The sequence below is a fragment of the Copidosoma floridanum genome, unplaced genomic scaffold, assembly GCF_036245765.1.
Source record: "Copidosoma floridanum isolate Cflo_tuat_1 unplaced genomic scaffold, Cflo_Japanese_pri ptg000021l, whole genome shotgun sequence".
In the NCBI taxonomy this organism is placed as follows: domain Eukaryota; kingdom Metazoa; phylum Arthropoda; class Insecta; order Hymenoptera; family Encyrtidae; genus Copidosoma; species Copidosoma floridanum.
This window is the reverse complement of record NW_028321898.1, coordinates 6,654,608-6,669,784: the sequence shown is the minus strand read 5'-3', so window position 1 is coordinate 6,669,784 and position 15,177 is coordinate 6,654,608. Positions and strand designations below refer to the sequence as shown.

The 15,177-nt window shown below is 32.6% G+C and overlaps 1 protein-coding gene across 2 annotated transcripts in view; it reads right to left on the bottom strand.

Annotated features, from left to right (window-relative positions):
- Positions 1-15,177, bottom strand: part of Caper (RNA-binding protein 39-like protein Caper) — a 498,386-nt gene that overhangs the window by 353,178 nt on the left and 130,031 nt on the right. For both annotated transcript variants that reach the window (XM_089594184.1, XM_089594185.1), the window contains exon 3: positions 2,937-2,995. In XM_089594184.1, coding sequence (XP_089450310.1) covers positions 2,937-2,995 — 59 coding nt within the window. The remainder of the gene's footprint in view (positions 1-2,936; positions 2,996-15,177) is intronic.

The window sequence follows — 15,177 nt, the reverse complement described above, 5'->3', positions numbered from 1 at the left end:
TTTTAACTGTGATGAAACCAACATGCAGCTGTGTCCTAGTGACAGTCAAGTGCTTGCTACAAAAGGAGCAGCCAATGTATGTAAAGTTACTCATGCGTTAAAAAAAAGAGAGCCTTACTACTTTATTTATGTGTAGTGCTGATGACACATTGGCACCACCCATAATTTTGCACAAGTACAAAGGAGATCTACCAGATGATATAACAGAGAAGTGTCCAAATGGGTGGGCTAAAATGAAATCTTATTCAGGATGGATGACCACTGCTACGTTTTTTGAGTACATCTCAAATGTTTTTTATCCTTGACTCGAAAAAGAAAACATTGAGTTGCCAGTAGTTATTTATATGGATGGGCATGCATCCCGCGTAAGTCTTCCTTTTGTAAGCTTCTGTATCGAGCATCAAATAGAGATCATTGCCTTATTTCCAAATGCAACGCATATTATTCAGCATCTTGACATCGTTTTCTTCCATACTTTAAAAGTAGCTTGGAAAAAAGCTGTCGAATTATGGAAAGCTGAAAATAACAAAAGATTGAGGAAGCAAGGATGCTATAGTTAATGGTTTTGCTTCTGCTGGGTTAGTAACTTTTAATCTAGATGCTGTGGAATACAATATTTTAAACAAAAAGAAGAAAAAAAAGTTGAACAAGAAATGGATAATTCAGATTTTATTAACTGCATAAGTCCGCAAGATACTATGAATTCATTTTTTGAAAAGACTTCAACACCTGTCTTGCTTCAGAAGTTTTAAGATTGTCGATTAAGTCAACTCTGGACTAGCTCAAGTGGAAATTAAGGCTTGTTCCAGTTTTGGCTTAACCGTACGGGAGATTCTGGTAACTTGTCTTTTTAACACGTTTTTATTAGGTCGCTTTTTTTGAATTTTAATTTAATCTAGTTTCTTGATTCTAACGACAGCAAAAGTAAATAAATAATGTAAATAAATTTTATGGCATACTGTCGAAAAGTTTATTCTTGGTCAAAAGTGTGTAGTACACGTATTTAGCGCACTTGTATGGCAATCGAATCATGTGTAATTTTTTTTTCCAAAGTCAACAAAAAAGATTTGTCCAAACTTTTTCTATTCCAGTATAAGGAATTTCAAGAATATGTCTGTTATCTCAAGATGAAAAATTTGATATGACAAGAAAATTTTTAATAAATAATATTTTAAAAGAAAGGGCTGTATTGACAATTCGAATTTCATTTTATGGTATAAAAATAGATGATAAAAATTTTTCCAATTGACAGACAACATTTCACTTTCACTGAAAACAAAACATAGAAAAATTCATAATACTAATTACTTCAATTAGTAATTTTGAAAAATTTTGCAATACAATCGAAGTAACACATATAGCCATATTAAAATATTCATTAGCATTAGAATATACTTTTAAAAAACTTAGTCAATTTCACGTCTAATTACGTTATAAATAGGATAGATTTTTCGTTTCTGAATGTTGAAAAATTATGATTAACATTTTCTTTCAGACTGAAAACACAAAACTTTTAATTATTCTTAGATTACTATAGCTATCACAGACAATTGTTACAAAATCAAATACTTATTATTGCTTTCATTGGTGCGTAAAGTTATTTATATCTTACAATTAAACATGGATTATTTAATATTCATTATATACTATTTTGTCAGTCAGGTGAGTGTTAAAAGTATAAACATGTTAAAAAGATTAAATAGAAATTCTAGTTTTATGATAATGTTTTACAAATCAGCAGTACATAAGAAAAGAAATTAGCTCGTCATTTTAAATTTGTTTAATTATAATATTAAGATCGCAAGCTCAACTTGATTAACAATTTTTCAGTTATATAGCACAAGCTATACAATGAAGTTCCCAAACCAAGTTAATTAAATAATTAATTTGTAAGAGCTTATAGTCGTAGATACTAGTTGCTTATTTATTACTATTAATTTTTAATGCTTGATGTACTGCAAAAAATTAAGCTTTATATTTGCACCACACTATTGTATTGGCTGAACCGTTGCTTATTAAATAGCTTCAAGCTTGTTTACAAATTACTTAAAATTATATCTTTTCTTTGCTCATAGAACTTTCTCAATAAAAAGATACTTCTAGATTATAATCAAAGATGATAAGGAACTAAATAAAAATGTTATAAGCATTCGTATATTGGTATAATATGAAAAATTATAACTTTTTATAAATGTTAAAATTGTTTTTAAGAATACGTTTCGATGTGCATAGAATAGAGAACCTATCGTATAACATATATTGTGAATAATACTAACCCTAATTTTCTTAACGTACAATCGAATTTAAATGAGTAATTTGAAACAACCACATTTTTCTGTTAGAAGTCAAAATCTCTCAAAATTGTATAAATGAATAGAAAATTTTTTGATTTTTTGTGTTTTTTAATATAATGTACTAAGTTTCAAGAAATCTTCATTTTTATTTATTACTTAATTTTTTTTTAATTTGAGCCTTTCAAAGGGTATTATTAACAAAAAAAATTTTTTTGTTGTGTTGAATTTACCATCATTAAGTAGATAACTGTTGCTACACCACACATTCGAATAATGAAAAAAACTTTTGATTGATACTTTTTGTCATAAACCGCATACTTTTTAAGTACGGAAATTAAAATTATTTTAAATAGTTACATTTCAAACGTACTTTAACTGTAGTAAGAACATTTTTTTTTAACATTTACAGAACACAATAATGACAGACGTTAGGAAGCATCTTGACATTTATTTGGAAAAAAATCACTCGATAACACAGAAGTTTAAAGTAGTACCAATTAGTGAAAATAATATATGTACAAGTCAAAAGAGTTTTACAGAAGTTTTTAATTTTTAGGTCACTATTTCACGTTTTCGTAGCAGTTAACATTCAGAAAAAAGTTTGTTTTGTACGTATGCATTAAAAATGTATAATAATCTTACCCTGTTTTCCTGAAGGATCCATTTTCTTTTGCTTTTTTTTCTTTATTTGTGTCTTGGTCCTACAAAACAAAACAAAATTATTTATGAATTCGTTTTCAAACAGAAAATTTTAGCAAAACGTTATAAAAAACTTAAAATGGTAAAAAATTAAAAAAAATTTTTCATGAGTATTTATTTTAGATGCCGTTGATTTCGATTGACTACGATGGGGCGGTATTAACAACGAAGAACCAGAAGCTACTAACAGTAATAATGGCACATGCGGACAATGAAATCACAGAGGTACCGCGAGTGGATGGAGCGGGAATCAAACCCTAGCCTTTTAGGCAGAAGGCAAACGCTCTACTACTGAGCTCTACAAAAATTTTTATTATGAAGAATTATTTCTATTTTAACATAGACAATTAAATACAGTTAGTTGTGAATTCAAGAAAATTTAGTAAAATTGGAAAATCAGAAGGGAAAAACTGTGAATATCGTATACAATAAAAAATGTTATGAATTACATAAATACTTATTGAAATAATTATCATTTATTCTTAATTAAAATTTCATGAGTTAACTATTGAACATCAAAATATTAAATTTAAACTTTTCGCTTGATGGTACCACCTGCTTATCACTGTGGTGACCCTTCTTATTAAGTACTAAGGCAATCTTTACTATATAAGAAATACTACATGGCTGCTTGAGATGATTCTCTTGAATTATCCAAAATATCAATCACATGATCACTCGATTGCTTGGCGAAACTTAAAAAACACGGCAGTGACCAGAGCAGTACAATAAACATAAGAATAAACATACAGACTCAATAAAAATTACTGGACATTAAAGACCACATTTTCAATGGGTTGTCTGTCTCTCACTTTCTCTCTCTCTCTCTCTCTCTCTCTCACTCTCTCTCTTTTCTAACCTTATCTTTATGTTATTTGGCTCAAACGTCTTAAGCACTAAAGATCCGCCTTATGGCATCAATTTTAAAAAATTAAGAGTGAAGGCAATCAACCCCAGAGCAGAGGTTAGATGCCTGCCCAGCTCAAAGCTCTGTGGTGACTGTCATTAAAGTACTCTTCCTGAAAGGAGGATGGATTCGTTGACACCCAGTTTCCAGAGGACTTTGTCGATAATTAAAAATGAATAATTCGGTTTTACAGAGAGAATATCCTCCTAAAAATTTTCAAGGACTGCGCTCGTAACAAACTCAAAAGCATCAATGATAAAACGAGTTAAAGTGTCTACAGCAGAATGAATCAGAAGATATACATTGGCAAGATCAGTTTTAGTCTTCTCAAAAACCAATTTGTCTTGTAGACACTAAGAAATTAGAGTCTGATCGTTTTTTTCATGCCTCAAATGTAGGAAAAGATTGAAGTGTCATCAAGATTAACGAAAACAAAGTCAAGGACGCTGTGCGCACTTAATGTAGCGTTGAAGAGACGGGGAAGCGTTTCCAAGGTTAAAGAGCATAAATACATGTTCATTAGGTTCAAAGGGCATGGTCACAGAAGTCTTGCCAATATATAGTAGTGCAACTGGAATTGGATACACTAATTTTTTAACTTGTCTTGTGTTGCTCTAAACATTTTGAAATCGATTCATCTCATGCACTGCATGACTAGAGGATCCTTAGCCTCTATGTGATGGAAAACGTACTAAGCAGCTATAGTATTAGAGGCTTTTTAGCAGTGGGTATAGAAAATCATTTAAAATCATAGAATTTAAAGACTTTAGATTTAAGAGAAAAAGTGTAGGAAGTCTGTTACCAGGATAGAGTTGGGACTTTAGCACGAAAAACTTTCCATGGAAATTGTTGGACGCAAAAAGTTTAAGTTGGACGCCAGTTTGTCATCAGAATCTGTATTAAGAAGCAACGATACTTCAACTTAAGTGTGAACTAAGAAGATTCGACCTGGCTGCGAATTACGAATGTGGAAGCATTTGGACTTGCTTCACAAACTCAAAGCTTCTACTCAAAGAAAAGAAGCTAGTTTTTTGAGGAGTTGGATAAAGAGGTAGTTTATGAGCAGTTACTCCTGCAGCAGTACGTTTTGTTACCAAACTTCGTATGCAGGTAACAAAATTTATTGTTGTTGCTTTCGGAGCCTTTGCTCCTGCTTTGATTGTAGTTGCAATTTTATGATGACGTGAACGACAGCGACTATAATGGAATACAGTGTTGCTCACCCGATCGGAAACTCTAGTAGGGCTGCCTAGCTCACTGGAGAGGGACAAAGTAGGTTGCTATGGTCAGGCTTACGTTGAAATTATCAGTATTTGAAACGGGGCTTGAGGTTGGCACCAGCTAGGTAGTCCGGGAGCCAGGGTACTTTTCGTAGCCGATGGAGGTCTATGGTTGCACCAAAGTTTAAGGGCCAATATATAGGTATCTTTCGTCTCACTTTATACGTATGTATATAAAACATATACAGGTACAACATCGTGTAGTGTAGATTATGGTTTGGAGCAATTAAAGTGTATTTTTCAGAACGACGTAACTTAACGTTTAAAAAGTTTGATACAGAATTATATTTATTAGAAATATTAAAAAATGAGTGATACAGTAAATCGTATTGTAACACTAACCAATAAAGGAGTACGAAAACATCGTTCTTTGAACCGTGCGAAACTCGATGAAAAAGTTTCAACTCATCCTGACTCCAAAATTGTTAACAGCGATAAATATGTGTTGATTTACAAACTCAATGAGAGTGATAGTGTTGAAATGTCTACAAACTTCAGCGACAATAAGCTTCGAAATCAAAATTTTAATAGTTCTTTTGTCGGTGATGAGGCATCTTGTTCTCACCCCGAAGATTCTTGTTCTGATCTCAAAGATGTACGTAACAAACATGAAAAGCATGTAAATTAACTGTCTTTAACAGATAATTTAAGGTAATGGACTATAGAGTCACAAATCCAAAAATCGGCTATTGTTTCCTTATTTAAACGGCTCAAGAAATTTTATCTTGAAATTCCAGTATTATCAAAAACACTTTTAAAAACAGATTCTGAATTTAAAAAAAAAACTCAACCAAAATAATGGTAATGATACTGCTTGAATGATCTATTTTGGCATTGGTAACCAGCAACTAGAAAATAGTGATGTTAATACATCATGATAGCATAATAGAATTACAATTTAATATCGATGGATTACCACTTTTTAACTCAAGTCAAAATAAACTTTGGCCTGTTTTTTGTAATTTTCTATCGAGACAAGACTACATATAAACCATTTATTGTATGTGTCTACTTTGGAGTTGGAAAACCGAGTTGTATTTACAGATTTCTTTAAGATTTTATTGAAGGTTTACAAAATTTATTGAAAAATGGAGTAGTTATTAGTAACAGACATTTTTGTACTAAAATTAAATCTTTTGTCTACAACAGACTAACGGGATCATTTATGAACTGTATTAGAAGATATATCTTATTTTATGAATGTTAATAATCGGTAGCCAAATTTTATTTTCAGTTAAGTTTCATTGATTTCAATACATGCTTTTATCAACTTTCATAAGCTTCTCTAAAAAATTTATAATATTCTATATTAAATTATTTTCAGTTACTTAATTATAAAACTTCAGATACAAATGTCTCTTAAATATCCCTTAAATTTAAGAATTTTTTTAACAGATATGATATTTTAATAATTTTTTTTAAACACATACATCTTTATTTGAAAAGATATGTTTTTCAACTACTATACAAACGATTATTACATTTACATATTGATACCTAAATAATTAATACTCTTTTTTATTAATTTTTTAGATATAGTTCTTAAAATTACACTATTCTATTGGTATTAAACTCATAAACTATTTATTAAATTTCAATCTTGTGTTTTTAAACCTCAAAATTGATTATGAAATTTGCTTCCAATACATAAATGTTAAATTTAATACATATTTTTCTAACAGTGATAAGTGGAAGGCAACTGAGTTCAGATTTTTGTTGTTATACAGTAGCCCATTTGTTTTGGAAGGCATCCTATAGGTATAATCACTTTTTATTACTACATGTGGCATTCAGGATATTATTTAGTTCTCATTTGGGTGATGAATACATGAAACATGCACAGTTATATACTTACAGATTTTTGAAAACTTTTTGTAACCTGTATAGGGAGGAAAATATCATTTCTAATGTAAGTTCAATTCACGTGGTTGATGACATTAAAAATATGCATTGTTCGTTGACTGGAACAACTGCCCTTAACTTTGAAAGAGCCCTATATAGGTTCGACAGTACATCAAATTTGTAGTGGTTACAAATCTGTAGTTTAATTGTGTAATAGATTCAAGAAAAAACGTCTTATTAAGTGTAAAACACAAGAAGAACGGCCATTATTTACAATTTTAAAATCCAAATCAATTTACTTTAAAAAGTTTTTTATAAAGGATGTGACATTTGTAATAACAAGCCGAATGATATGGTTTTAACTTAGGGCTTTGATGGTGTAAAAATGAACCAGATTACAATGTTTTCTAAAGATCAACTCAATTTAATTGAATTCACAGGGGAGCTGCTAAGTGTTATCAAGCTTAGTTCTCCGTATCCAAGTGATTGTTCAATTATGAATGCGTATAATGTTGAATAAAACTTGCCAAAGAAAAACATAAAGTTTAATTAAAATAGGTGCTATCAAAGTTAATTTTAACAAAAATCTTTGAACTGTCAGAGAAAGAATTGTTAGTTACTGTACATTTATTTTAAAAATTTATGTTATCTCTGTATAAGCACGGAGAAATCCAGTATTTATCGTCTGCTAGGATTCAGTCTTGGTAGTTAAGACGGTTTGTTGTTATAATTAATAATTTTTTTCATTCGTACATAAGAAGGTAAGGTTTCATATTCAAAACAAAGCATCTAAGAACAGCGAGCGAAGGAGATAACATAAATAAGTAAGTCAAGGGCTATGCTGCTTATATATACGATAGGTAGTCCTTTTCACTTCTAAATTTGCTAAGAGTAACGTCAAAGATGGAAGTAATATATATACATTCTCGAAGCATTGCTGACATTGCTTTAAGTATAGACACACTACTTCCTCCTTTGACGTTACTCTTGATAAATTTGGACTTGAAAAAGACTACTTATCGTATACCTATGTATCAATAAATATATGAACAGCAAAGCCCTTGACTTACTTATTAATATAAAGTTTTATAATTCGTATTTCCTATTAACCTACATTTAATTAGATAGATAAGTATACTACACATAAAGACGACATTTATCATTGTAAAAGTTCTTTACTCAGCATCTAAGTTTGCCGAGCCTCTAATTTTTTCTTTACCATTTATAATCAGGGATTCTCGAACAAATCAAGTTCATACGTGCTAGATAACACCTGCACTAAAGTGTGATGATGTTGAAAAGATAAAAAATTTTGTACGTACAAATGCCATACCATGTGCAACTTAGACATTGAATGTAACATTTTAGCTGAATCAAGTAAACTTGTATGATTTTTTTCAGTAACTATGGCTTACAAACAAATGAATAATGTTAATATAACAGATACTTTTCCGAGCGCTGTAAAATATTTCGTGAGTATAAAATACGTGTCTCGGGCTTAAAGTTGTCTTGTTTAGCTTTCCATAATGAATCAGAAGTCAGATCAACACAGGATATTAACAAAATCATCCTCTTAATCATTGCCCAAAATCAGTGGTGAAAGTAGGAAACAGGACACTTATTAATTAATTTCTGTACTTAACCTTTCACGAAAATTTATTAGTGGTTAGTTTCGTCACATTAAAACTACGTTTAGCACTGACTGATAAAAAAAAATTTTTAGTAATTTTTTGAAATTTATAAACTTTACAACGAGCAGATGAGAACAATGGTATCCCTATTGCAGATGGAATCAAATTTTTATCGGTTGCCAGACAAATTACGTAAATCCATCGATGGACACCAGTATTTTAAGTAATCATTTTTATATCAGGTAAATTGCGTACTTCATAGTTACTTATTACATTAATTAACTGTATAACTCAAATTTTATAGCTAAAATAGAGCAACTGTTTGTAAGATTCCAAAAATACTCAGAAAAGAAATTTAGTAACCTTAAGGTGGCTCATCACATTTTTGAAAGTCGAGCCATTGCACCCAAATTGAAATTTATGTTAAAATATGACTAAACGGATGTACAGTTAAAATTTTAGGGCATGTTGCCGGCCAAAATCGAAAAATAATCATATTGAAAGTTTGAAATTTTAGCATTGGTCTTATGGAGCAGTCTGATTTTTTCACCGAAAGTGTTAGATTTCGTAGGCTTAAAGTCGGGCCACAGTCTCCAGAAACTGAGAGCAAGTAGTTTAAATAATCCTCTTTCTAACAAAATCGCGAAAGTCCAAGATTACCGGTAAAAACAAAAAGATATAAAGTCTTGAAAGTTCTAACCGCAGGATAACCTCAATTTTGATTCTTGGCGCTAGCCCGGGAGATTCAAATGTCATATATAAGAATGTGGGCAAAAAAATTGTAAAAATGTTGTTTACATCTAAAACTGGAATGTCATGCTCGGTTTTGAACGCATATTATTGCAAAAACTTTGTGTAAAAATATTAAATAACAATAATTTAAATAAATAGGTTGAATAAAAAATAGTTGAATATAAAACTTTTATATTAATTGTTCATTTGATGACAACATAGCAATAACGCCATAAATAATATAAATTCCAATCAAATAAAATATCCTTTACTTTTCATTACAAACAAATATTTGGCTTATTTTGTCTAATACTTTTGTGTTAGTAGTCACCCGTGGCTTTTCTCCAACATTCTCGCTTAGAAAACTCGCTTTTTTCCTCTCGTTCGCCTGATATTGTAATTAGCATTCATTTTTTACAAGCATTAATTTAATATTTACTGGTAAAAAAATACACACAAAACAAGTATAAGAAAGTTGACAGGTGCTGGAGCTGAGGCACACGCGCGAGTTCGTCTGCTTGGATAGGGACGTACGCAGCTTTTTCGATACCCTATCAATAGTAACTTTTTTCAATTACGGAATTTTTTCGCATTTTTTTGCTCATAAATCATGAATAAGACATGGCACAAACCTCTAACTGTCTTTTTATTGGTTTATATTCAGTAAATTTATAATTTATAGAAAAGCCCCCCCGGTGCCCCTGCTTGATACGGCACCATCGTAATGAGCCACCTTAAATCTAATATACAGGATTTCAAGGGTTTGTGCATTCAAAGAAAACTATACAATGAAATATTACAACGATAAACACGTATAAATTTCCACTGAATTCAATCCAGAAATTTGATATTTTAAATAATTAGTTTAAAAGCTACCGAAAGTATAAAAAAAAGAAAAACTTGATGTACAATATTTAGCAAATAAATTAAATTCAAGTATATTTTGCCTTTGTTCAAATTTAACTTATTTTTATTTTTATTAAATGTGAAATAGAACGTTGACACTCAGTGATTAATTTCAATACTAATGTAATGGATAACATATCAATTATTTTCATGAGATTAATGACTAGGGAAGTTATTCAAAACTATATTGTTCCAAAATCCAAGGTTTGAAGGAGAGCTTTTCAAACGACAACACTGTATATCTTACTAATATATAAAGCAAAGTCGCTAAAACCGTTGTAATCGCTAACCACGAAAACTACTGAACCGATTTTGCTAAAATTTTGCACACTGATTCATGATACTTCCTAGATGGTTTTAGTATAGTTTTTATCTTAAAAAATTTAATAACAATAGCAATAAATGAGCTTAAAGTTTTGCAAAAATACGCCAGCTTTTCAGTTTAGTTGAGTAAAATCCGCTAGGTGGTGTCGACATAAAATCGAGGCTACCTGCAACAGAATTAAATAAGTGTAGTTATAATACGCCGGAGCATCTCGTTAGTGATGCAATCGTACTCTGGCAGTTCAACAAACCGTGTAGAGAATGCTGATGATAGACTTGCAGCTGGATATCCCGGTTACGGACAACACTCTTCTGTAAGGGGGAAGGTACCAAGGTTTCCATTCACCCTCAATCATGACAAGTGCGATGAAAAAAAAATTCATTCCAACCGATGACGTCTCTGGCATAATACCAGGAGAGATATGTATAGCCCGAGCCCAATCTGCCCCAACTCATCAGAGTTGTGTGGTAGTCCCGCCATCCCACCTGGTGCAGTTAGAGAATTTTTGGCTACAAATGTAAGCCAGGGAAAACAGCTCTGAGGGGCACGGGCAGCCACAACAGAGCTACCTTCCTGGTCGTCGCGTCCCCAACGCGCCTACCCACATGTTCCCGTCTAACGATGAGCGGTTGGTTGTTCGGGGAACGATCCGAAGACGAGATATTCTTTGGTCAGCGGCGTACCTCCCTCCATCACAGTCTCCGTACATCAAGACTCCCAGGGTAAGAATCAAGCTACCCGTAACCAGCTCTTCATCATCAGGAATAATAATAAAGAATAGCCTGGAAGTTTCACCACTGGCGCTTTTTAGGGCCAATATAAGTACTTACGTTCCCTACTTAACCATCAATTTCATCGGTTCTTTTTAGGGTTCACCTTAGTGAAAACTACCTTGCCAACAAAGACATTTTTACCACCATTTCCGGAAGCGATTCATCGACTAAAAGACTATATTACCTAAAGACGGGCACTATTAAACCAACTTAGCCATTCACTAGCAGGCGTCACCTTCGGAGTTGTTTTTCGCAAAGCTGGAAAACCCGGTGACCGACGACCCTACATTACCCTCTCGACTCTAAGCATTTAACCAGGAATCACTGATCCTCTCCAAGGTCTGCGCTGGGTAAATCTATGACAGCTATGAAGGAAAAAAAACTTGAGCCAACGGGACAGCCTCCACTGGACAAGTATCACTAATCAATCTCCCCATCTAAGATCACCAAAACAACTGAATCTGCAAATAGAAAAGGTGCTTTGGACACCAACGTCTTCGACGTTATACCGGGAGACGTTGGGAAAGAGCACTACAACTAGCCCCAAAGATTCGGACTTTGTAATTTTTCTCCCGATCAGTCTGGGTCTTCAACAACAAGCCAGAGAAGATCACCCTGAGGTATCCAGGCAGTCACAATTGCTGTTAACTGCAGTCAAGAAAGAGTTAACTTAAGAAGCTCACCAGTCTTTTTTAGGGCCATCGGACGTCGAAATACCTTGCCAACAATTATATTAGAACTTAACAAAGTTGACAAAAAACAGCCTTTAGGGGTCACAAAAATTTTAAGCATGCCAAAAGTTGCAAGAGGGTGAATTGGAAGAAAAACTTCAAATGTACCTAATAAATACAATGTTACTTAGGCGTCAAGAAACTGACGCAGAAAATTTATGGAGATTGAAACAGCAGCGTCAAAATCGACAACTAAAGAGTCCATTACGTGAGAGATCAGCTTTTCATTGTACCCTCACAGCAATCTCTGAAATCTTTAAAGATCTTACTTCAGATTTTTTAGTGAGCAGAAAATGTATTTGTGTTTTTGTGGCAATAAAAATGTAGGGTTTAAGGTCCAGGACTTGTTGCTTTGGTAAGAAAGTTGTGAGATAGGAGAAAAAAAAATTTTTTTTAATATAAATTTTTCGTGGGTTTAAAATCTTAACAGCTTTAAAAAATAGCCGTTTCCGTGAATTACACGGGAGAAACTACAAATCAACGGCTTCTCATGGCCACCGATTATTTTGTGGCATAAAGAACGCACGGTACTTTTCAACATAATTATTTTTTTGAATTTTTACACCTTATTATTTGACCAAATAAACCATATGGATTTCAAAAAAATAACTTTTTAACAAGAATATTTTTGTTCTGAGATGTATCAGGAATATGTGTAAAATTTCTAACTGAAAATGTTTCACATTACATGTCAACACACTACGGTGTTTTATTTAGTAAGTTTCGGGCGAATCCGAGACGGGGGGCTGCTAGTTATTCTTCAAGGTAAAGCTTTACTTTGCTGTAATTATTTTATATAATTTTTATAGTATATTAGGCCAGAAAGTGGGGCTGACTACACCTTATCATCAGCTAAGCCGAAAACGAGGCCGGTAATACGCGGTCAATCATAGCCCCACTTTTTGGCCGTGGTACATATACTTTTTTCTATTTGTACTCCTCGCTGTACACATATTAATGATTCTAGTAATAGCAGCTTTACTGAATGTATGGCTGTCTGCATGCGCGTCTGCATGTCTGTTTTTTACACTTATTATGCTTTTGATCCTCTACCTCTGCACTGTATGCAGCGGCCACGTTCCTATGACAGTCGATCATTTGATTTAGAAGTCAATTTGTGCTGATATTTTTTATTTATACATGGAAACACAAGAAAAAAATAACGGTAGCAGTAACCATCGGTGATCTCACGCTGTTGAAGCAATAGTGTCTGATCGGGGCATTCACTATATCAGATATTTTACTAAAACATAATGGTTATGCGACGTCATTTGCCTATTTATCACACAAATGCAAGAAAAATAACATTTAAGAAATAGTTCACTAATGTAACATTGTGATTTGACATATTATTTAGATGCTTTTTACATAAACAAAATTAAAATAATTTGTTAACAAAATTTTGTTTTTCTTATGTTACTTGAATATATCCAATGATTCCCTGTCTTGCATAAACTGTAAAGGTTATACGCCCTCTAGCCACATATGAATATAATATAACGTTTGCTGCTGCTCCTCGTCACATAACATGTAACTATATATACTGGCGTACTTCGTTCAGCGCACTTAAGGCAAGACTGACATGAGGCTTTTTCTAGCTCAAAATCGGATCAGGTGGAACGAACTTTTGGCGCAGGTGTAAGGATAAATAATAATTTGTATACATTATTAGCTTATTAACATTAAGAAAAGTGGTGTTAAAAAAGTGTTATAACTGTACTAAAAACTACTATATTTTTCAGGAAAGCTAAGATATACTCACCTAATGACGCAATCTAGTACGGTACACTAGTACTAGTGGATGCGGAGCCTGATTCGTAAGCTAAAGGACGGAGGTTTAATTCCCGGTCACTGCAGATTTTTTTTAGAATAAAATCATTTTCAAAATTTATCAGTCTATATTCTAAGGGAAAAAACATCTATATACATCGTAATCTTTTGTTTATACATACATATTTTCTGTGAAATATATATGTATTTGTATATAGAGATAATATATTTTTCTCCTCTTACTTAAATATAAGAACTATTTCTGAGCAAAGTAAAAATTATAATGTTGAATAGCAAACCTTTATATAATCTGGTTTTACTAAGCAGCATAATAATTTCTATAATATGGCAAGTATGTCTTAGCCTTCCTATAAAATAAGGTTATTTTTATTATAGTTGTAACACTTTCTCTAAATCCACTTTTCTCAGTGTACTGTCCATCTACAACAGTAACTTATCATCGGACAAGCATATCAGTGGTAAAAATATTTTATCCGCTCTTGTAATCATATTTTTTAGGTCCCAAGGTTAGAAAAGAGTGAGAGAGAGAGCAGCTAAAACAAGTATACTTTATAAAGAAAATAAGAATGATAATGCCTAATACTGAATAATGTTTTATAAGTAAATTTTATTTCGTGTGCAGAGCATAATCCGTCAAAAACTGTGTAACTATATAGGTGAATAAACATTATTTATTTTTCGAACAGCTTGAATTATCATAATCACGTGGACCCATGATTATTTAAATATTTGTTGTAGGCTTCTTTATAACTTTTCTCCCAAGCATTTCATTAATAATTTCAAATAAAGAAAAACTTAACTTATATTTTTCCGTTTCACAGTGCCAACTAAGTTCTGTACATTCGTCATGCTGGGATCAAGGTAGGTTAGCTAGGCTACCAAGGTCGTGTCAAGATATTGCTAAGTTTAGATTTCCGATCAGGTATTTACTCGTGCATGGTTTCCTTTGAACTGTCGAAGGTAAAAGAAAACTGTACTAGCATCTCGAAAGCCTTATTGTCTATGAGATCTGAGCCTTGATCCATGAGATCTTTAACTGAACAGTAGAAGTATAGGGGTCCACTGGAAAAGCCTGCGAATTGACAAACGACACGTGAGGGGCATTGGAAAATAGACGATCGTACAATCAGTCTGCAGCTCCAGTCAACTTGGAGAGGGCTTTAATTTCGTGGTAAGAGAGAGTCACTCGACAGGCAAAGGACAATTACTTTTAAAGGACAACCGGAAGGACCTGATCACCACACCCAGTCTGTAGAGAGCGCATCT